Raw genomic sequence first — 16108 nt, 5'->3', positions numbered from 1 at the left:
ATGATGGGTGCCTTCAGCAACTAAACATGCACAGAAGAACAAAAAACTGCGACACTCCCAGCGATGGATGATAAACAAGTAATTTGTATTAGGCCATCAAATGCCGACGTTTCAGGGCATAGCCCTTTTATCAAGGCGGCCCAGATACATACAAGAGACAAGATAATAACAAACACGTTATACAAACATTCTTACCTTAAATAGGTATGGGGGATCCCTGATCTGCAGCAGACCGGGCAGCGCGCCTCCACGCCGAGGACGAAGTCCCGTCCTGATGACGTCACCAAGCCACGACCTGGTTGCCAGGAAACCTGGCAGCGTCTCCCCGGTCTGCTAAACAGACCTAAGCGCTAGGGAAAACACATAAAAGACAGAGCATAAGTTCTGCTGCACTGAATAGATAAACAGCATAATGTAGACCTGGCTGGCTGGTACCCTGATCACTGTGGAAGTCTATTAACTGTATGAAACCCTAGGTCACAATATTTTAGCAATCAAAAAAACATGCCTGGAACATGTAAACTACACTCAGAATAGTTCCTAGCTGCTATAACTAGCCAAAAGATAGAAAGAAACTACAGCTGGCTTAATCAAACTAGTCACCCAATCGCTATAATGTTAATGTGACTAGTCCTCCCTACTCCTTATATACAAGTCTAAATGTTAAATGGTATTCCAGTTAATCTTTTCGTTCAATCCTCTAGGAGCGATTGTGTCCAATTGATAAATCCATCGAGCCTCCAGGCATAATAGATTATGTTCCCGATTTCCACCCCTAATGGAGATCGGTTCATGGTCTATGACCATATGTCTTAAAGAGGACGGCAAATGTCCTGCTTCTAAGAAATGTCGGGCTACCGGTTGTCCAGAACTGCCTCTGCTGTCGGCCAATTTGATCGCCGACCTATGTAAAGCCATTCTTTCCCTGATGGTGCGAATGGTTTTGCCGATATAATAATATCCACAGGGACAAATGATAGTATAAATGGCATACGTAGTTAAGCAGTTTAGGACAAAACGTATCTGATATTTTTTGTCCTTATGGGGATGTTTAATGGTATTCCCTGTAATCATTTGCTTGCACGTAGTGCATTGTAGACACTTGTAGCATCCTGGGGGACGTTGTAAAAAAGGAGCTATTGATTTTTCAGCTTTTGTAAATCCCGTAATGTCAGTATGCACTACTATGTCTCTGATGTTACGGCCTCTAGTATAGCAAGCCATAGGTTTTTTATTCCTTAAGCAGGGTAATTCCTTGTCTGTTGCCACTATTGGCCATGATGCCCGACAAGCTCGATGGACCGCTGGACTGGATGTTTGAAACCGTTGTTTCCAAGGGATAACTTCCCTATGGGGTTTAGATGTTGAATATAACAATTCTTCCCGTGTGATCTTAAGCACTTCATTTTTTTGACTTCTGAGCATTGATAAATCATATCCTCGAATTACAAAACTATCGATAGTTTTGTAATTCGAGGATATGATTTATCAATGCTCAGAAGTCAAAAAAACGAAGTGCTTAAGATCACACAGGAAGAATTGTTATATTCAACATCTAAACCCCATAGGGAAGTTATCCCTTGGAAACAACGGTTTCAAACATCCAGTCCAGCGGTCCATCGAGCTTGTCGGGTATCATGGCCAATAGTGGCAACAGACAAGGAATTACCCTGCTTAAGGAATAAAAAACCTATGGCTTGCTATACTAGAGGCCGTAACATCAGAAACATAGTAGTGCATACTGACATTACGGGATTTACAAAAGCTGAAAAATCAATAGCTCCTTTTTTACAACGTCCCCCAGGATGCTACAAGTGTCTACAATGCACTACGTGCAAGCAAATGATTACAGGGAATACCATTAAACATCCCCATAAGGACAAAAAATATCAGATACGTTTTGTCCTAAACTGCTTAACTACGTATGCCATTTATACTATCATTTGTCCCTGTGGATATTATTATATCGGCAAAACCATTCGCACCATCAGGGAAAGAATGGCTTTACATAGGTCGGCGATCAAATTGGCCGACAGCAGAGGCAGTTCTGGACAACCGGTAGCCCGACATTTCTTAGAAGCAGGACATTTGCCGTCCTCTTTAAGACATATGGTCATAGACCATGAACCGATCTCCATTAGGGGTGGAAATCGGGAACATAATCTATTACGCCTGGAGGCTCGATGGATTTATCAATTGGACACAATCGCTCCTAGAGGATTGAACGAAAAGATTAACTGGAATACCATTTAACATTTAGACTTGTATATAAGGAGTAGGGAGGACTAGTCACATTAACATTATAGCGATTGGGTGACTAGTTTGATTAAGCCAGCTGTAGTTTCTTTCTATCTTTTGGCTAGTTATAGCAGCTAGGAACTATTCTGAGTGTAGTTTACATGTTCCAGGCATGTTTTTTTGATTGCTAAAATATTGTGACCTAGGGTTTCATACAGTTAATAGACTTCCACAGTGATCAGGGTACCAGCCAGCCAGGTCTACATTATGCTGTTTATCTATTCAGGGCAGCAGAACTTATGCTCTGTCTTTTATGTGTTTTCCCTAGCGCTTAGGTCTGTTTAGCAGACCGGGGAGACGCTGCCAGGTTTCCTGGCAACCAGGTCGTGGCTTGGTGACGTCATCAGGACGGGACTTCGTCCTCGGCGTGGAGGCGCGCTGCCCGGTCTGCTGCAGATCAGGGATCCCCCATACCTATTTAAGGTAAGAATGTTTGTATAACGTGTTTGTTATTATCTTGTCTCTTGTATGTATCTGGGCCGCCTTGATAAAAGGGCTATGCCCTGAAACGTCGGCATTTGATGGCCTAATACAAATTACTTGTTTATCATCCATCGCTGGGAGTGCCGCAGTTTTTTGTTCTTCTGTATATATATATATATATATATATATATATATTACATACATATACTTAGCCGCCGACAGAGAGGAGGGGGCCCAAACGGAGGCTGCACACGGGGCCCCCATCTCTCTTAAAACACCCTGCTACTACTACTACTAATAATAATAACAATAACATTAATAGTAACACTTGCTGAGTAGATACAAATGCATACAACATACGGAACAAAGCAGGTATGTGTTGTATCCAAGAACATGAAAAGTAAACCGCTCATTGTGATACAGTTACTAAAGCACCAAGTAATAATGAGAGCACAAAACAAAATCCAATCTAGTATTTAAAAGTACAACAATCCCTTTATTAGGAATGCGGTCAGAATGCCGACTGTTGGGATTCCGGCGGTCAGAATGCCGATGACGGAATCCTGACACTTATCAGAATACCGGTGCCGGCATCTCAACTGCCAGAATACTGAATGTAAGTACTGGGGTTAGGAGTAGGGTTAGGGTAGGGTAAGGGGTTAGCATTAAGCACTAAGGGAAGGGTAGGTATAGGGTGCGGGAAGGGAGGGAGGTTTAGGGTTTAGGTTATCAGTACTTACCTTTAGGTGTCGACATTGTAACCTGGTTAGAATGTCAGCAACAAAATTCTGATCGCCAGGATCCCGAGTGCCGGCATCCTGTAATCCAACCCCTTTATTATAGTAGTACAATGCAGTGTTATGTGTGTTTGTAAAGAAAAAGGAAAATTAAAGTTACATTTAGTCTGTACTAGTAATAATAATGAAGTTTGCTTGTTATAACTAATAGTGTGTACAAAACCATTGTTCTGTAACTGAACCAAGTAAATGTCCTTTAGTAAAGTAAGTAATGTGTTATTACGTATTGTATTTCAGATCATAATAGCCAGCATTATGTGCAGCTACAATAAGGATGATTGGACAAAGCTTTCCCAAATGGCTGAGGTAATGTTTCTGAATATAACATATACAGTATACAATCTGTTTTTATTTGTATTTGATATGTTATAGTGATAATAACCTCTGAAAGATAGGCTGTTTATGGTCAGTGGTTACAAATATAAACTTTAAAAGTAAAATGTCCTCTAGGAAAACCAGAGCAGGGAACATAAAAGTCACTTTATTTAACAACAGCAAAAAAAATAAAAATGTGAGGAAAATAGTAAACCTACCCCCACATGAACAGTAATACGGACATTTTTTGCATTCATGACTATGAGGTAAATTCTCTCACTGTGACCTCAGTTATTCTCACTCTTCCCATTAGCTATCTAATAAAAGGTTGTTTGCCAGTTCCCAACTGGCCACAACAGTCTGTGTATCTATAGTTTATTTAGCAAAGCTCACCTGAACTGCCCTGTTTGGATGCTGATGGCTCTCTTCTGAGAGGAGAAATACCAAAGCTGCACTATTTATTGCCCAGTCAAATGTCTTCAGAGCACTATGGCGTGTTCACCCACTACAAATAGAAAGTGAATTAAGGGTCAGCTGGTCAAGTTCATACAGGGCCATGACATCAGCCACATATGGGTTACTGTATTGCTTATAGCTATGTGAACACAGTGTCCTTGGTCATTTACATCTATAGCATTTGGAATATAACATAGAGAGGGAGTTTATCCATTTCATGGTAGAATTAAAATATTGTTACACTTTCAAAACTGACTTTCTCTAAAGGTGCTTCTTGCTATAGGTCACTGACTTTTTGTTGTACTTAATTCATCACTGTCAGAATATTGTAATCTCCATTTAAATCACATGTACATGATACATTGGGCTTCATGGATTGTGTAATGGTTAGCATTACTGTTTCAATGCACTAAGGTCTTGAGTTCAAGTCCTAAAATGGCCATAACTGTGTGGGGTTTGTATATTCTCCCCATGTTTGCGTGGGTTTCCTGCGGGTGCTCCAGTTTCCTCTCACACTCCAAAAATATACTGGTAGGTCAATTGACTCCTGACAAAAATTGCCCTAGTATGTGTTTGTACATGTAGTTATAGATTGTAAGTTCTACTGGGGCGGGGACTGATGTGAATGGCCAAATATTCTCTGTAAAGCGCTGCTGAATATGTGAGCGCTACATAAAAAACTGGTAACTTCCTAAACTAATTTGGCAAATGCTGTTCCATTCACTGTCTAAAGGTGCCCACACACATATCGATGTGCTCACGATACGATATTTTGGCCAATTTCCTCATGAACTTTCACGGGAGCTCCCTTGCCGTCGTGATCACGATTTTGGAAAAAAGACACCCAATCTGTTTTACGATCTCACGATCTATCGGATCGTACGCATCGTGAGATTGGCCATAACAAATCGTGAGTTTAAAAAAAAAAAAAAACAGGCTCTTGACTATTGGTGGGAAATTTAAATAGCCATAACAATGGGAGGGGCTATCTAGGGAGTATAAAAAGCAGGCACTCTTTAAACTCTGTGTACATTCTGCTCTGCTACTAGATGAGGCTATGTATATTCCTGCTGAATCCTGTACATTGCTACTGTGCTCTTTGTATTTGGCTTGCCTTATACAAAGTTTATTCTACCTGCAAGTGTGTGCTACCTACCTGCATTCTATCCTGTTCCTGAATTCTGTACTGATGCGTTCCTATCAGTATAGAGTGTTGGTCGCTGAAGCTGGGGTCTGGGAGATTAGGAAGAGGGCCCAGCGAAGAAGGACGAGAGCATGCTGGACCAAGGAGTGGCTTCTACAAAGGGATACCTGCTCTCACATGTCCCTGCTGATGGAGATCAAGGAGAACAATCCGGAAGACTATCGGAACTACCTGCGCATGGATCACGCCACCTTCTAAGAATTGCTGCATCTGGTGACCCCCCACATCCAGAGACAGGACACAAGGTGGCGGAGGGCAATCCCTGCTGAAGACAGACTGGTGGCTACCCTAAGGTATCTGGCTACAGGAAGGTCATTTGAAGACCTGAAGTTTGGGACACTCATCTCACCTCAGTCCTTGGGCGTCATCATTCCGGAGACCTGCAAAGCCATCGTAAAAGTGTTACAGTACCAGTATTGCAAGGTAAGTTAAAAAAAACTCCACACATTGGTTTCTTGTTTAAATAAAAAATTTTTTTTAACATTTTTGCTCAACATAAAGCAAAAAATAGCCTTCATTTAGTACAATGTGCACTGACCTGCAGGCAACTGAAAGTGTGCACTAAACTGTGTGCAATATACTTTTTTGTAACAAGTTCACAAAAGAACATTATCACCAAATTTTATGAATCCCAATAGGTAGCCGGCTGTATGTGATAGGGTGGGTCAGGCACCAGTTTGAACAGGCCAATACACACATGGCACAAGTATACATTGTGGCACCGGCTTCCAGCAATGTGTACTTGTGCCATGTGCGTAGTGACCTTGTCCAAATGGCGTCATCACCACCCTATCCCATGCAGCAAGCACCTATTAGAAATCATAAAATTTGGTGACATTAAAAGCAAGAAAAAATTTACATCTCTGTATATTGGGGCGACTCATCCGCTGCATCCAGCAGAGCATTATACAAGGTCGTGCTGGTACTTGGGGTGCTTGGTGGGGGAGTAATATCTAACTGGGCAGGGGGGGACGGACATACCTATTTGGGGCAGGGGAAAATAGCATTGGATCTGCAATGTATGTAGAATTTTGTGAGATTTTTGCTCATACAGCGACTCAACAGGTCGTGGGTTAACCTTAGAAAATTTCTTTGGATATCTGTATCCATATTTCTCAATGTGCTGTTCACATGAGCTGTGAAATCATCTATTGCATCTGGGGGTTTCTGCAGCAGCCGTTCTGCATTTTGGAAAAAATTGTCCTCACGTTCAGTAAGATTCTCCTTTCTCCCTTGTTTTTTTTTCTTTTTTTGGGATTGTTGAGAAGATGAGGGTCCAGGTGGAAGTGGAGTTTCCACTTGTGTGGTATTCTATGACTCACTGTCACCACTGAGCAGACTGAGGTCTGGTATGGATGATAAATCAGGGTGTTGGGTGGGAGTCTATATAGGAAAAAAGATACAAAAAAAATATTATAGTGATGTTTTAACCCAGGGGTCTTCAAACTTGGCCCTCCAGCTGCTGTGGAACTACACATCCCAGCATGCACTGCCACCTTTTTGATATAACAGCATGCTAAAACTATGTGCAGTGCATGCTGGGATGTGTAGTTCCCCAGCATCTGGAGGGCCAAGTTTGAAGACCCCTGTTTTAACCCCTTTTTTACTATATTTACAGTTTCCTAACACCGTGGAGGAGTGGACCAGCATCGCGGAAGATTTTGAACAACGTTGGAATTTCCCTAACTGCGGAGGAGCCATCGATGGGAAACACATCTGCATCAACCCACCTGCCAACACCGGATCATATTACTACAACTACAAAGGATTCTTCAGCATCGTTGTCATGGCAGTGGTGAATGCCAACTACGAATTTCTGTTTGTGGATGTCGGCAAGAATGGCCGTGCTTCGGATGGTGGGTTCTTCAAAAAGACGGCTTTCTACCAGAGACTCGCCAACAAAACCCTCAACTTGCCTTCACTGGACCAGACAAAGCACGGCCTAAATTACGTTTTCACTGCAGACGAGGCTTTTGCATTACATGAACATGTGATGAAGCCATTTGCACACAGGGGCCTGACCAGACAGAAAAGGATCTACAACTACCGTCTATCCCGGGCACGGCGCATTGTGAAAAATGCATTTGGAATAATGAGCAACCGCTTCCGCATTTTCCACACCACCAAAAGATAGACTGGGTCGTGATGGCGTGCTGTGTGCTGCACAACTTTCTGCAAAGAAAATCTACTCAACGAGGACCAGTCCCAGCTAGACCAGAAGATGTAGGACTCCTGGAGGACATTGAACATTTAACATCTGTGTCTGCACCACCAACTACAACCACATCCACCGCACATGCCAAAGATGTGAGGGAGGAGTACATGACCTATTTCAATGGACCAGGTGCTGTACCATGGCAGGAGAACTGTCTGTGAACTACTGACTAAATTGGACATTTTGGATTTAACAACAAAAACATTAAGGATTTTGGTTTAAAATGTGTCGCTACTTACCAAGACTTCTGCAACCTCCTCTTCTAGCTCACGCTCAGCCATCAAGACGATAGATTCCCTTTGAGGCTCTTGTTCACTGATGAATGACATCATATGGTAGTACCACAGTGCAGGACTATATATTTCATCTGTGCCCACTCCTGATTTTTTGGAGTCATCCACTTTCTTTTTTTCTTTGATGTACACTGTCCTGAGATTTTGAATCTTTTGCCGTACAGTTTTCAGGTCTGCATCAGATATGTATTTTTTTGTATACACCAAAAGTTCCTCTAGTGCAACTTGTGCAACTTATTGTGGTACTTTCCGAGAACTGATCTTCCACAGACACTCTTTCGAGTGCAGGATTTCAATGAATCCTGTAATGAATTCACGTTCAGAATCCATGGACATTATCTATGAATAAAAAAAAGCACATTTAAATATTTGTGTATATAGTTTTGTTAAATGTAATGTTGTTATAGTTCACATTTTTAATGTTTTAATATTTTCTTTTTTACAGATTTTTAAAGGTTTGTTATGGTATTCTAATCGTGTTTTCTTTTACAGGAATGTCATGTGTTCATTGCTTGGTAATATAATGTTTTTCTTTGTTTGACAGTATGTGTTTTCCACCTTTGGGCCTGTCATTGTGGTAGAACTACAGATCCCAGGATGCCCTAAAAACTGTTTCAAAGGTGGGTGGCAGGTCATCCTGGGATCTGTAGTTCCACAACAGCTGGAGACTGAAAGGTAGAAGACTCCCAGCTTTAAATAATGTATGGTTTTAAATGTAATGTATGGTGATTATTTTGTAAAATATGTGCTTATTTTTTATTTTTTTTGTTATATTACACACATTGGTGGGCAGTGGGGGAGCTTAATGCATGACCCAGCCACCGCCTGCCTCAATACGGCGGGCGGTGGCTGGGTCATGCATTTATTACATGGGGGCACACATTGGTGGGCAGTGGGAGCTTAAATGCATGACCCAGCCACCGCCCGCCTCAATACGGCGGGCGGTGGCTGGGTCATGCATATATTACCTGGGGGCACACATTGGTGGGCAGTGGGAGTTTAAATGCATGACCCAGCCACCACCCGCCTCAATACGGCGGGCGGTTGCTGGGTCATGCATTTATTACCTGGGGGCACACATTGGTGGGCAGTGGGGAGCACATATTGGTGGTCAGAGTGGTTGTATTTAAACTGTACCAATACTCACCAAAAATTGTCCAAAACAAGAATCCAGTGAGCAGGCTCCTCAATGTGCGACTGTCTTGCTCCATACACGATGCTGCACAAGATGGCGATGGGACGTGTCCAGGCTTCTGTCAGTCAAATTCCGCATTGTGTGATGAATCGTACGATTCATCATGAGGGAAAAAACTCTCACGATTGGCTCCCATTGTGTTCATGGTTGGCTAATCTGCCCTACAGCACGGCAGATCAGAAGATGCGATGTACGACGAGCGGGGACGTGCATCGGCATCGTGCTCGTGAGTATAAACTCACGATTTGAACTTTTTTACCTGATTCGTCGTCACGATTCGTCGAAATCGGCCAGATCATGTAAAATGTCGCTATGTGTGTGGGCACCTTAACTCTTGGCCTATAGCTGGTACTGGTTCTGTCTGATTGTGCACAAAACAATGGGCAAATACAAATAAAATTTGAAGTTCTATGGAAAAATTCTTAATCAGATGCCCCTCGCAGTGTTGATCTTTTCGCAATTGCTATATAACATATCTGCATATTTGAAGTCAATAAAGAAAATTTTGCCTTTCCTTGTCGACAAGATAGCACCACCTCTCTGGCCAAGTGCTGTAGACCACAGTCATTCAATGCTCTGAACTTGTGAATCCATCTTGTACTGTAGACTTGGGGCAGGGCCGGACTGCCCATCTGGAAAATGCCAGAAGGGCCTGTGGCCAGATGGGCTGGCCTGGCTGCAAACCCCGGCCGAGCAGCTCCGCCTCCCGGAATCTGCTTGGCAGGGGATACTGAAAGAAGGGGTAGCGCAGCAAGACCACGCCCCTGTGACTCGTGACATGCCCTTGTGAGGTGTGACCATGCCCCCTTTTTGGTGAGGCCACAAACCTTTTGAGGGAGCATGCCCCAGTCCGTCCCTGGCTTGGGCGATACATGGGGGATGTAATTGTAGTTTCTTCACTAGCCAAAATCATCTCTGATATTATACACTGTATAGTAAATTGGAAGATATTTTTTTCTACTACACCACACTATAAACCATACAGAACCAAAATCAAACTTCATGCTTTTTAATGTTTTTGACATCTTCCTCTTGTCCTCCAAGATTTCTGTTGTTCTGGTTAGGAAGGTGAATGACCTTAGTAACATAGAGGGCTCATGGGCAGAAATGTGTTTTCAAACATGGAATAGTATGAGGTATGCCATAACCTCACACTCATCAATTTAAAAGGAAGAGCAGCAGAACCAACATTACAGAGTGCGTAATACAAATGCAGAAATTAGTTTAAAAATCCATTAGGTTTGTTTATTTATTTATTTATTTAAATAATACAAGAAACAACTAGTATTGAACACGCTTATCCATGTTGAGACCTGGAACTATTACTCTGTTACCTCGAAATGTAACTAAGATCATCACATAAATGGAAATAGCACTCACATTGATATAAAATAGTAAAATCCTATCAGTACACCTGCATCATAATCCCCGTCCAGTTTTACTGCGCAGACTACATTAAAAATAGTATAAATTACTCAGTTCTTTATACCATCCCATAAGCTAAGTATAATGGATTGCTAATTGGTTTTGCTTCACAAAGTGTTTTAATGCATCTAACTACTCGTACACACTGCCTACTTTCTATTTTCTCTTTACATTGTAAACCCACTAAAGAAAGAAAAAAAAACACTTTGGGGATTTAGGGGAATGAAATTAAACATAATCAGTAATTGGCTTTCTGATCTTCGGGACTAGGTTCATTTTATACCTGTATTTACCTAATTGACCATGAAATCTTTTGTAAAATCCAAGCTTGACAAGAGCTTTGCTACTTTAGGCAGACTATGATGAATGGCTTTATTATGTTGCCTGTTCTCCTTTTTTATAAGGCTGCTATGCTCAGTGTTCTTTTCATCTTTAATGGCTGCCAATTTGCAAAAAGGGGACTTGGGTGGGGGTGCTGTAAATTTACAATTCAATGGACTGTATTACAGCATGTTAAAAACTACAGTCATGTTTAAAATCTGCTTTATTCTTTTAATATTTAATTTAATGCACAGGAAGGGTTACAAAAAGATTGATGTGACAGTATATCATATTATTGGTTTATACTTTATCTATCTAAAGTGTCAATTTCCCCCTAATGGCAGTCCTCTGTTGCACACCAAGGCAATTTAGAACGAGTCTGTCTTGCACCAAAGTGGTCAATTGTGCATTATTGATTAAACAATAATTCTCAGTGCAAAGTGCCATGCTAGGCAGGGGTCAAGAGTTGAAAGCATAGCAAGGGCCATAAGTAGTAGTTTAGGCCACTTACAAAATGGACTACATATATTAAGTCTGAGCCTCATTTGCTAGACTTGTCTCAGTTTGTATTGTGCAGACATAAGGGTGCTCTGACCGCGAAAATTGCAATATGTTCTTTGTAATCACACATGATAAATTACAGACTATGATGTCAGTACTTTATTAACTGTGGAGGGGGTTGGTCTTACATAACGTAAATTAATAATAAACTACATTACGTACTAAATTAATGTCAGTAAAGGTCAGATCTAGCATTGGGTCATTGAAGACTATGGATTATTAATTTTTAAGAAATATTTAAAGATTATTATCATGTACTGTGTTCTTAAGTGTCTATAAAAGGGACAGTAGACTCAAATTATAAAGAGAATGTATTACCTTGAATAGATTTTTTCCAATTTTCTTTTTTAATTCCCAGGGAGTGCTCTTCGGCATTCTATTGTATTTTCTACTACAAAAATAGTCTATAAAAGAGTGCTGACTTTAAAAAGTATTTTTATAGCATAATAAGTTTATCAACATGATCTGCAGGGCTGTTTTGCTTCTCTTGACCAGCATTAAAGAAGACTACTAAAGTATAATGGACAAAAATAAATAATGTATTTTTATATTATTTAATGTAAAAAGTGGAAAAAAGATGTAAGTAAATTATTTTTTCAGAAACTGGTGTCTTCTGCATAAGCAAAATACACTTATAGAAATTTTGGATGTGTTGGTTTCCGAGGCGCATCTTGTCCCTAAGGGTGCATTCTATGCGATGGGGAAGGTTCTATGGCAAAAGGTGTGTGCAGGTTAAAATATGATGCTGTAGTCAAGATGCAACTAAACACACAAATTATTTACCTAAAAATATATGGGGAAGTTATAGAAATAAAATTGAACTTGAAATATGACTAGAAAATGTCAATATTTTTTAATTCACTTTAAAATTGTGAGCGTCTAAAAAAAAAAATCATTGATCAGAGACTGATTAGTATACGGTAATAAGGGTATATGTAATACTCTGGCATTTAAATGAAATAAAGAAATTTCTTGAGAATACAGTAAACCTTGTACAGTATATGGCAATGCTTTCTACCAGAATAAACTTTTCAAGTATGTATGCATAAAATATTGTGACAAAGTACATATAAAATTTATAAGTGAATACATGTTTAAAAAGGGTTAAATAGCAAAATGGATTAAAAATATGTTGCTTAAACTTAGAAAATAAAATATATGCATGAGGAAAGCACCAATTAGCGTCAGTGGTGGATTCTGGTTCAGCCAATCACAAGCGGTTAGCTAGTGCTGGTGGCCATCATCATCAATCTTTGCACCAATCCTCAAGCACTCCAAAATAAATGGTTTAGAATGCGTATATGCATCTCTATGCTGGCCTGCATCTGTTTGTAATTCCACAAGCATGCCCTTATTGTACTTGGCCTAAACTAATCTGCCTGTTCCACCTCCCTCATCCGGCCTCTCCAGGTGCAAGCAGACATGAGTTTCAGATCCAACCACATCTACATGGGTGTATATTTTATTTATTTATTTATTTATTTCCAGTTATTTATATAGCACACACATAATCCGCAGAGCTTTACAGAGAATATTTGGCCATTCACATCAGTCTCTGCCCCAGTGGAGCTTACAATGCTCCCTACCACATACTCACACACATACACACTAGGGCAGGGGTCTTCAACCTTGGCCCTCCAGCTGCTGTGGAAGTACACATCCCAGCATGCACTGCCACCTTTTTCATATAACAGCATGCTAAAACTATGGCAGTGCATGCTGGGATGTGTAGTTCCACAGCAGCTGGAGGGCCAAGGTTGAAGACCCCTGCACTAGGGTATATGCGTGCAGCCGTTTTTTATGGGCATGCACAGATGAATTTAACATATTTTATTTGACAGAAACTGCCTATACGAGATTTGTAATTATGGTATATTATATTGATTCAATGGGGTCAGTTCATTTATATGCAGGGCCATAACTAGTGGTGTGCAATATGTGCTGTCGCACAGGGTGGAGGGACTTGGGGGTGGCACCATCGCTGCCCCACGGCCCTTGCTGCTGGCTAGCAGGGTGTCTGGAACCGCATCCTGCAGCCAGTATCACTGCTACATTGCCAGCTGTAGCCTATTTTGCACATTTTCATGTATACCTCTATAGGGTTGCGAGGTAAAATATGCAATGTAGGGAGCCATTGTTTACGTGCTATACCAAAATTGCATCACATACATCTCTCCCACGTTGCATGTAATTGAAGTGCTCCCAAGAACTAGATTTGGCAAAATCGATGTTGCACTGGAAAAAGTAAGATTAAAGAAACTTTATGGGAGATATGTATCAAACTTTACAGAGAGATAAAGTAACAGCCAATCATCTCCTAACTGTCATTTTACGGGCTGGGTGTGAGCAATGGCAGTTAGGAGCTAATTGGCTGTTACTTAATTGCTCTCCAAGGCATACTTGCCTACCCTCCCCGAATGGCCTGGAGGCTCCCAAAAATAGGGTGGCACTCCCGGTGACATGGAAAGAAGGACACATGTCCTGGGTTTGGGGCCACCCCGCCACGCACAGGTGGCTGATGATGCAATTCTCATTGAATCGCGTCATCGTAGTCCAACCCCACTCCACAATGCCGGTAATCTTGGCATTGCATAGTGGGGAGGGGCAGGACAACAATGATGCAATCGCGCCCCCCAGACCCATCCACATCTGCTGAGCTCCGCCCCACCTACCTCCACTGACTCCTGCCCCCCTTAGTGCAACCTGGCTGCCTTCTCCTGGAGGAAACAGCCAAAAGGTCAGTAAGTATGCTCCAAGCTTTGATACATCACCCCCTATATGAGATCATGGAGTCAGCCGGGCCCATGATTTGTGCCTACAAGCCACAAGTTCTTTTTATTTAGCATATCTCTTTGTATAGGTAAAAAAGGGTTTTACATTTATAATTGATTTATTAAAGGGTTAATAACACATGTTAGTTAAAATAAGTAAAATAAGTAAATTCAACATGAAGTTATAAAACATTGTACATCTATTATATAAAAGCATAATGTTTCCTCACTCTTTACACAGACAGCAGAGTTGCTGGTACTGTATACAATAAATGCAAATAAACCACATTTACATGAGGATAAACCTGTAGATCCTTGACAGCACTATTTTTGATGAGTGTTTTTCAGTCTCTAACCTTCATGTAGTTATTTGTTCCTGTGCTGTTTGCATTATGTGTAGGACAAAGGCACAGTGTGAGGTAATCCTCCCCCCATGTGGTACTAATCTTCACTCTATGTGGCCGTGCCTGCATTCTGCATGAAGTATCAGCTGTCTGCACATGTTATTCTTTGAAGACTCCTATTAGTTACTAGGGAATTGTGATCAACACAGGATAGGTAATTCTCTTTCATGCAAAATCATACTGTATTGAATGACCATGCGAGCCATTGTTTCTAAATGTACTTAATATGTTAGCACCAAAATAAAATTATTTATAATAATAATAATAATAATAATAATAATAATAAACAAATAAAGGGCTAGCAGCTTGACAATAAATGTCAAATACTCACTTTGTAGGGGACGCAATGCATGCTACTAATATATTTTGGTTATTTGTTGAGGAGTGCACTCAGCTTCGTCTTCTCACAGGTTCAGTGTCCCCATGGTAACGGAGGTGCACTGCTGCGCATGTGTGACCTCCGACCCAAAGCACCTTTGCAAATGCGCGCCTTACTGCGCATTCTTTTTCCTCCATCCTCCAGACAGATAGGACGTACACCTGAGTGTCTCTAAAATTAAAGATGCGCACTGCAACCAATGTACACCACCTGCATTAACCCAGTCCTGGCTGGACATGTCTCATGTGTTGTCTCACATCCTGCTGTTCTACTTGGTTAATAAACCAAGCCCAGGTAATACTCCGTCACATACCCCTAACACCTATCAAGATAGGTCCTGCCAATAATATTTATTAGCACTTGATTAGTAAAAAATGACACCAACATATTACACAGTGCCTTACATACAATATGTAACTATTTATATCAGTCACTGCCCCAGTTGAGTTTACAATCTATATTCACCCCCACAAGGATTCACACACATCAGTGTTCATTTATTGAGAAGCCAACTAACTTACAGTATTAGTATGTATTTTGGAGTGTGGAAGGAAACCAAAGCACCAGAGCCGTAACTAGGGGTGGATGAATGGTGCCGCCATGCAGGACCGCAAGATCCAACAGTGACATGCTAGTGATATCTTATACTCCCAGAGGAAGACCAACTAGGTCGAAACGCGTTGGAGACAGAACACCCAGAACTTATCCATTTACTGAAAGTGCCCTGGGACCTGTATCCACCTGTTAAATTTAATATTTCATCGCGAGAATGCAGCTGAAAGGAGACCGCAGCAAGCGCGCCAACGCACCCACGCAGCTGACAGGAAGATCAACAAGGCAGAGAGCTGAGAGCACATCCGGGTAAGTATCCTCTGTTGAGAGGAGTGTCCGCGGCCCCCTGCTCTCCAGAGCTAGGACCGCTGTTCACCTCCTCCCACTGCCTGCCGGCACACTCAGACACGCGCACGGACCTAACTCTGGAAACAGGGATAGTGTCCGTGTTTGCATTGTCCAGAGCACCGCAGCACAGAGTGATCCCCGTTGCCAGCCG

General features: G+C 41.5%; 1 protein-coding gene across 2 annotated transcripts in view; it reads left to right on the top strand.

The window, feature by feature from the left end:
* The window catches only part of DPYD (dihydropyrimidine dehydrogenase), a 1460234-nt gene that overhangs the window by 1005585 nt on the left and 438541 nt on the right, over positions 1 to 16108 (top strand). For both annotated transcript variants that reach the window (XM_088479173.1, XM_088479172.1), the window contains exon 15: positions 3756 to 3824. In XM_088479173.1, coding sequence (XP_088335299.1) covers positions 3756 to 3824 — 69 coding nt within the window. The remainder of the gene's footprint in view (positions 1 to 3755; positions 3825 to 16108) is intronic.

Source organism: Taudactylus pleione, unplaced genomic scaffold (assembly GCF_031769625.1).
Source record: "Taudactylus pleione unplaced genomic scaffold, aTauple2 ptg000228l, whole genome shotgun sequence".
Classification (NCBI taxonomy): domain Eukaryota; kingdom Metazoa; phylum Chordata; class Amphibia; order Anura; family Myobatrachidae; genus Taudactylus; species Taudactylus pleione.
Note: the sequence above shows the minus strand (reverse complement) of the source record. Positions and strands in the feature narration are given on the sequence as shown.